General features: G+C 36.3%; 1 protein-coding gene across 1 annotated transcript; it reads right to left on the reverse strand.

Moving 5' to 3' along the window:
- Positions 1 to 494: 494 nt before the first annotated feature.
- On the reverse strand, positions 495 to 7,589 carry LOC112004819 (protein FAR1-RELATED SEQUENCE 5). The gene is made up of 2 exons (XM_065775419.1): positions 6,661 to 7,589; positions 495 to 754 (listed from the first exon to the last, which is right to left on the reverse strand). The coding sequence occupies exons 1-2, from the start codon at positions 7,021 to 7,023 to the stop codon at positions 569 to 571; spliced, it is 549 nt and encodes a 182-aa protein (XP_065631491.1). The 5' UTR covers positions 7,024 to 7,589; the 3' UTR covers positions 495 to 568.
- Between the last annotated feature and the right edge of the window lie 1,338 nt (positions 7,590 to 8,927).

Here is an 8,927-nt window from a genome sequence, read left to right on the forward strand (position 1 = left end):
GTTAACCGATTCAAGTCCAATTATGTCTAGTTTAAGTTGGAGTGGCATGCTCGTGGTAGAGATCGATGGGGTGCTTAGAATTAAGATCAATTTTGTGGGCATTTGTCAATAATTCCAGTTTAGTAACCAAATTTGAAGAACGGTAACAAGCTTGGATTTCCTAAAAAAGATATGATAAAAGTTTGTCTACCTATAAAAACTAGTTTATTTCTTCCTTGTTTGTTGCTACTGGGGTAAATTGTTTTCAAATAACCCACCAGTTGTAGAGTTTTTGTTAACTTACGGTTTTTGGTTGCTCTGGTTTTTCTTTTGGGGTAAAAACTAAAAACTAACGTTTTCCAATTCAAACGTTAGAGAATTTAACAGCACGTCCTTTTTTCTTCTTTTTTTTTTTTTTCCGGGGGGGGTGGGGGGGGGGCGGGCCCGGGCGGCACTTTATTTCTTCTTTTATGCTACATACAAAAATGCAGGATTAAGCTTCAGGCGGCACCAAGTTATAGTAAGTAATTCAAAGCTCTCAATTGGCAACAGGATCAAAAAATATGGTTTTAGACAAAGTGATTTGAAATTATAGATCACTGAGTTCAATTTCTTTCATGCTGTTAACAATGTCTTCAACTCTTAAGGTCATGAATTGAGCATGCTCCTCAAGATCTTTGAGAATCACGCATAGCTGTTGTCTGAATGTTGCAGTCCGTTCTCTTTCATACTGAAGCTCATCATATAGATCCTTAATCTTCTTATCCTTCTCTTCCTAAAAGTAAATTTTACACTTAAAAAGGTTAGTGGCTACAAACGAGGATAAAATTAGTAATATAATAAAAGCATTTAAAATTGTGAAATATCTACTGAATCCTTTTTAATATTTTAATTCAACTCTATCACAGTCTACTGAGATTACACGGGTTCATTGCCTTTGTGCATGTTGTTTTGTTGCTTAAGTATGTCTCCAATCACTTCCTCGTGAACCTGAGCACTTTTCAATGCTAAGAAATCAACAATTAAGTAACCCATGTGACTCAGGAACACAATGTAGTGTGGAGAGCAGCTAGAAATTCATTACCACCAAAGACAAATCTGGTTACGCGGAAGATTATCACTAATGATTGTTGTGACCTCTGTAAAACCCACCGAGAAGATGTGAAGCATGCTTTATTTTCATGTCCAACTCTGGCAGAACTCTGGAATAAAGTCCCTAGCTGGAACCACGACAGTTTAGCACACTACATCATTCATCGATTTATTGGGCGGCGTCTTTGCAGAAAATAGAGAACCAGCCCTATTTACAATGGTGACTTGGGCGGTGTGGAATCAGCAAAACAATCTTCGGCTTGGAAAAAATGATTTTGCAGTTGGATCAAGTGTTGAAGCAAGCGAGAGACAGACTGCGTGAGTTTTCTCTCCACAACACCTCTCGGATTGCACCAGTTGGGCAACCACCTACACGCTGGCAACCTCCAGGACAGTCCTAGTACAAGATCAACTTCGATGGTGCTCTTTTTCACCATGAAAACAGCGCTGGTATTGGAGTGATAATCAGGAATGAGTTTGGGCAGGTTATGGCCTCTCTATCACAGCGCATCCCACTACCATATTCAGCTATTGAGGTTGAAGCATTGGCAGCACGAAGAGCTCTACAATTGGCACTGGAAATTGGTTTTGACAAGGTGATTTTGGAAGGCGACTCACAGATTCTTATAAAGGCTCTCAAGGAGGACTCTCACTCACTCTCCAACTTCGGCCACATTGCAAGAGATATTCAGTATTTTGCCCCTTATTTTTCATCGCTAGATTACTCTCATGTCTGTATGCATTGTAATACTGTAGCTCACTCGATAGCGAGAAGAGCGGTTTCCACTTCTCAATTCCAAGTCTAGATGGAAGATGTACCACCAGACATTGCTACTGACTTACAGACTGATTTTACAGGGCTCCATGAATGATATTCAAATACTTTCTTCTCAAAAAAAAGGAACACAATGCAGTGCAATTTTATAATTTCTGGTTTCTAGGCATGGGTTGTATTAATGGTCAATTGGGTATTACTTTGGGTTTTAATTTAGGTAAGTTATTTAGTTTAGGCCTCAAAGTGGAGCCCAAATAATCCAACTCTTATTAGGGTTTCATGAAATCCAAGTTCCACAGGGAATAGAAACTATGATGGACGTTAATGCTTTTTCAATAAGGAGAAGTTTTCTAATTTTTCAGAAACTATGATGTGATGCCTAGAAATTTATCGTTTTGCTTCATCCTTAAATTTCCACCTACCTGAAACCTTGATTTGTCACCATTAAAACCCTGATGTCCAATACTTACCATAAACCAGACATCCATCAAATAGTCCCAACTCCCAAATACAAACAGCCAAGTATTAGATTACTGTTCTTGGGTTACTATAACAGCAACCCAAACCTTAGATTTCGTCTTTGTTTCATCTCCAAATCCCACTGTTCCTTTCCCCCCATTAGAAACCCAATACTCTATGATTTTTCAGTCCTTTTTCCAACAAACCCTACCCCTAATTTTTCAAAACCCCAGATTCCCAGAACTTCCAAATCAGATTTGACTTCATTTTCTTCTTAAAAAAAAAGATTTTGACTTTATTCCCCTTTATCCTACACCTTTGTCCTAACTCCTACACCAAAACATATAACCAAAATTGTATTCATTTATCCTTTGCTTCACTAACAGATCTCAGTCCCAGAACATTTACCATGGTAAAGACTGAAACCAGTGTGGAATGCATCCATTATTTTATATTTGTTCACTTTATAGAGGTAAGATATATTACAGCTGCGTGTCTATATAATATAATGTTGACACTTGACAATGTGTTGGCAGCTGCTATGCCTTAAGATAAGATAAGAACGGCATAAAAAATTTAAAAGAAAAATGATGATAATAAAAATGAAGTGAATTTGGACCAACTTCTATCACAATCACTGTGGTGAATATTCTCCACCATCTCTCTTTTCGGTAATTTTCTTTGGGTAAGGTTTTTTTTCCATAAGTCTATAACAAAATGTAAAGGTAACTTGCTGACAAAGATGAATTTCTTAGTCAGTGTGACTACATAGTAATATGGCAGTATATTCCAAATAAAATCCCCGAAAGTCCAAAAGCACAAAGAAAGCTACAATCATTAAAGCACCATAGGGTAAGAGCAAACCAATCATAGAACTAGAACCTGTCAAGACGGGGCAAATAGAGCAATGAAGCAACAGGTTCTATAGACAAGTCCCACTGGGGAGGATATTATCCAGAGATAGACTCGATGGTGGGGTGATGTGGGAGACGCAAGAAGATTATTATTTAGTATTATTTATGTTTGCAAGTCAATTGTATTTTTATGTTTTAGGTCCTATTAGTTTATTGGGCTACTAGTATTTTAATTTGGAAGCAAGGTTATTTCTGTAATAAGGCAATTAAGGTTTCCTAGCCAATTAGAACTAGGGTTTAGCAATCCTTTATAAGCAACCTATTGTACTCCTTGAAAAGATAGTTGATATTTTGATGAATAAAAAAAATGACCGTTTGGTCTTTCTTTGGTCTGGTGCTGACTCTAAGTCTACCCTAGATGCTGACTCCTAGTGATTTTCCCGCTTGATGCTAACTCCAAGCAAGACCTAGGTGTTAACTCTTAGGTCATATCTCTTTATTTTATTGTTGTTTCAATTTTGTTCTGGTTGTCCTATGTCATGGGGTGAATGGAAATAGAAACAAAGGATTGAAGCTTTAATTGATGAAACAGCACCATTTGTGATGACCATGCTAGCAAATGGATGTGCTTGAAACTTTTCCAGATTCCTGGCTACTCATGATATTAATCACATTGTGTTATAACCTCCAAATAGCTTCATTTAAATTTCAGTTATAAAAAAATCAAAATCAATCTTATTCAAGGCAAGTTTGACCAATCTAGAAATTCAAAATCTTCATTTATAGAAAAAGGGTGAAACAATGAGAAAAGGATAACATACATGCATACATACATACATACATACATATATACATATATATATAAAAGAAGCAGCTATAAACTTTGAACTTATATTTTAGTTGAATGATACTGAATCATATATATTTTCTTACTATGTGAATTTTAGACATTCATGGATTATATAATTATGTGTGTGCGCACGCGTGTGTGTATATTCAAGTCTTGAGAGCGGCCACTTCAAGCAATTATGTGAAGGGAAGGATTAGTCATCCCTTCCAGAATTTCACCCAAGTAGGACCAGTACTGGCCTACTGGGTAATGACCCTATATGGATATTTGTACAGGAAAGAGTTATATTTATCTCTTCTAACTACGATTAAAACAATGGAATCAGCAGCAATTTTGAAAAGGATTTTACAATTTAGCAAAGACAATTTTGGAAGGTGGTAAAGGAAGAGTTAGTAAGTGTGCTTATTTAATTATAATTATGGAAAAGTGAAGGGATGGTGAAAATTACTGGAAAGTTGGCAGAAATGCTGTGCAACATAGGCATTAGGGACCTCGGCTAAGAGTGTTGTTGAAAGATCACACTCTTCATGAAAATACCCTTTTTTTTGTTGAAAAAAAAATAACTTTTCCATTTTTTTAATTTTTTGATCAATTTTGATTTACATGTTTTCAGCTGATTAATAACACTTGCATAAACAAACACTAAACCACCCTAAGGGGCACAGTGAGCAATCTTCATATTCCCATCAAAATCTTGGTTTATGTGCTTTCACATAGTTATGATGCAGTGGGTTACAGTTAAACAAGACAAACACAACCTAAAAATTGGCCATCCTATATAAGAGGCATAAGAAAATCCTCTATGTCTTGCTTACTCCTCTTTGGACTGTGGAGCTAGGAAGCATGGACACAGCATTTGGGCTGCCATGTCCTGTACCTATTGGACACTCATGGCTGCCTGCATGTCCAGCCTTTTTTCTTTTCTTTTTTCTTTTTTTTTTTTTTTTGACCTTACCACGATCACATATCTCATCATCACGCCATTGGAAGAATTTACACTTTCGCCCAACCTGAAATGCAAACCAATTTCTTTATCCATCAAGCTACTTAATGACCAATAAGGACTGTATAATTAACATGAAATTGAAAAAAATTGTTGTTTATATATAACCACAGCAATCCAATTTTTAAGCAAACATTACCATTGAAGATCAATAAACTAACCTAACCAACAAAAGGAAAATATTTCCCAGTCAACAAATTGAGTTTAAACAATACCTTTATATGCACAGTTGAACAATACCCTTATATGCACAAATCCTACCTCTTGAACAAGGTGTCAAAAAAAAAAACCCAAAATTATTGCTTCCAAACCCAGGAAACGAACTAAATGCAGAAAGTCCCTCCTCCTTAACCCCAATGAAATAAAAAATAAACACGAAAACCCCATGATTCAAAATCAAAAGCTTGAACTACCCAGTAGAAACAACATGATTAATTAAAAAAACACTCAAATATTTAAATACCCAGTAGTTTGGACAGCCATAAAACCTTCTGCCAGGGTTGTCCGGTGTCCACGAAACGACTAACACTGGTTTTTCATCACAGTAGCACCTAAATGGAGCTCTCCTCCTCAAGCTTGAACTGGTTGAAGAGCTTGCTTCCATCTAATCAGGGGCTTCGAAATGGTTGAGGATCTTGAGATGTTGATGATGATGGTGGTGGTTAGAGAGAGATGTGGGATTTTCTTTAGGTTGATGATGGTGGCTGTTGGTTGTGAGGCAGAGGAAGAGAGCTAGGGATTTCAGNTTTTTTTTTTTTTTTTGAAAAAATGACCAGACACAGTCGGGACACGACCTGTACCGAAATTTAAAACTTAAGAAAATCAAAAGAGCTGAAAGCCTGAAATGCAATGTTTGGAGGTCAAAACTTAAAAACCTAACCATAATTTCATTTCTTACTCAAACCCACAGCTGAAACTCAATCTCTCTCCTTCTCTCGTTCTATCTTCTCACTCTCACTCTCTTTGTGACAAAATCAAAGCAGCAGCTGTGACGGCCAACAGTAATCTCTCTCTCTCTCTCTCTCTCCTTGCTTATTTCTCTTCGGTGTGTGCTGTGTCATAAATCCCAAGTTTATTAGATTCCAATGGACTTATGATTTCAATTAATTTGCAATGGATAGACTTATGCTTATTTCTCTTCGGTTTGTGTTGTGTCCTAACTCCTAAGTTTACTAGATTCCAATGGACTTATGATTTCAATTTTTTTTTTTTTTGGATAAATATAATTTCAATTAATTATTATCCATTATTGCTCTTATATTGACATATTTTTAATATTATACGAAAAATAAATTCTTAACAATATATAAAAATAAAAATAAAAATATATTAAATAATTACTTAACATGCATATCCCCGCCATGTCATGTCCTAATTTTCAAAAATAGCCGTATTGCCATGTCGTATCCATATCCATTTCCGTGGTTCCTATCTATAGAGTCCAATTGACAAAAAGCCCTTTATACCGATAATATTGGACAATCACTAGAGGGTGTAATTATCCAGAGGATTTCCAAATAACTCTGAGCAATGATAACAACTAAATTATAGCTATAAAAAATAAGACCACTAGAAGCTTATAAAGTAATTCAAAATCAAATTAATCAATCAATACCATATATTTTAGTATATGAGTCATCAGACATACCTCACTAAGTATATTGACAATTGGCAGTTCACCAGGAAAGTTACAGTGAGTCATTAGCTTGTGGTTGTGCTCTCGGACAAATTTGGTAACAACCCATGTACGGCCATCCCTTGCTGCCAACCTAATCATTGCTTTGCACCCTTCTCTTGTAATTGGTCGTGGAGGAAGAACCCTGTCATTTCTAAGTGTATGTTTTGCAGCACGGAAACCTTCTCTTGAACAAACAAAGTCCCTCCCTATTATAGCCATGTTCTTTAGCGAGTGTCTAATCCGATTTGTTCTTATGGTGAAACCCATACGCTTAGCATAATCATAATAGAAATCCTTGCACCATCTAACGAAGAAAAAGTCATCCCAATACATGGTTCCAAAATTTCCGCACTTAAACCCTCTTCTGACCGTTCTATCATACCTAGGTGATCATTCACAACATTATTTAAATTACAATGCTGCAACAGCCCGTCTTCTGTGGCTTCATCACATTCACCAGAGTTTTCTACAATTTCATCATCAAAACCACCATCACCATCTAGAAACTCATGTATACCCGCAATGCCTGCCATTACATTCCTACATAACGCAATATTCAACTAATATCTCCACTCTCAGAGAGTAAGGATTTTGCCTCCAACCAAGGTAGACACTAAACATTTAGTTCATATCTGCATATCCATTTGATCACAAATACCAAATCTGATTTAACTCCAACAAGCATTACATAATTAATATATTTAAATAAATAAATAAATAAAAACCCTCTGATCGACCTGGAAAATAAATTTTAAACTAAAATAAAAGCTCCAAAACATCAAGATCAAACAAATTCAACAAAAAAATTAGCAATTGAATGGGGAATTTGCCTCAAACAGGGAAAAAAAATTGGAATTCACTTAGTTTCTATGCAAAACTTTCAAAAAATTTCTTTTCACTATTCTTAGTTAATTTATTCTACTATCTTAGTCATCTAAAGGGATTTCAGTCTGATTTGGGGAAGACCAGCGCGCCAAAGGTAGGTGGTAAGTGCATTAAAATGCTTCACGTGATTTATCACGTGAGCTTAAATCTGATTTCTCCTTATTTTATTCACAAGGGTTAAAAAATAATAATATTTTATAGCTCCCGTCTGTTCCCCCGTTAATTGGTGACGGAATGGGGCTCGAAGGACTAAAATAAAAAGCGTAAATTGGTTTTAGGGACTAAATGTGGAAAAAATAAAATTTAGGGACTAAAATGGAAAAACTTCAAAATGTAGGGACTAAAAGTGCATTTACGCCTATTATATTTCCGAGGAGCAATAGTTGGTTGGAACGGCCCATCTGAAGGCAGGAAGCCCAGAAGTAGAGGGGGAGTACCGTCCGAAGAGGCCACCACTGGTCCGAAGATGTCTTACTCCTCGGTCACAAATAACCTTGATCAATCAAGCGTGTAGAAAGTCCAAATGATCTTCCTAGCAATCCCAATGATAATGATAAATTCTGGGTATGTCTGGAGATGATCAGAACTAAAAAATATCTAAAGGAAAAGCTGCTACCACCGCATTTAATGCATTGCAACAGCTTTTCTGGCTGCATTTATGTGGAGAAGACCCCTGAACAGTACAACCTCAGCTACCGCCACTCACAAAGAACTAAAGTGGACACATGACGTGACGTGCACTTGAGTGGATATGCAGATGAAGAATAGGTGGACGGTGGAGATGATGGAAAAGGTTGCTATATAAAGAAGAAAGGTCCCTGATAATGGGGACGGGAGAAAAAGGAAGAAAAACTTTACTGTAGCTCTGAATGTTGTAATTACTGTTCACTTAATAAAACATCTCTTCGGACATTCATTTAGGGAGTTGTTCAAGCATTACTTCATGTTATCATCACTGTAAGTAACCTAGCCAACCATTGTTTAATTCATAACCAGCCTAGCTCTTTCGCCCACTCTCTACAAATTCATTGTCCTAGGTTCGTTGGGCCTTTAACCCATATCTTTTGGGCTTGAGCTACAAACGTAGACCCTACAGAAACTAACCACTACATTTATTTGGGGAGTGGGGGACCAATAGATGTTCCTTTATTAAAGAGGAGGGAGATTTTTATATAGAAAATGCTAAAATTTTCCATATAAAGGCCCCATAAAAGAACATATATTTTAAAAAAGACAAAGTTTGACTACAAATTAACTTAGTTGTAGTCACTAGCCAATGACTACAACTCCATTCAATATCTTTTTATTTGATTTGGATTTTGACAAATCCACCACTGTATTACATTTTCTTC

The sequence above is a fragment of the Quercus suber genome, unplaced genomic scaffold (genome assembly GCF_002906115.3).
Source record: "Quercus suber isolate HL8 unplaced genomic scaffold, Cork oak 2.0 scaffold_111, whole genome shotgun sequence".
Taxonomy (NCBI): Eukaryota; Viridiplantae; Streptophyta; class Magnoliopsida; order Fagales; family Fagaceae; genus Quercus; species Quercus suber.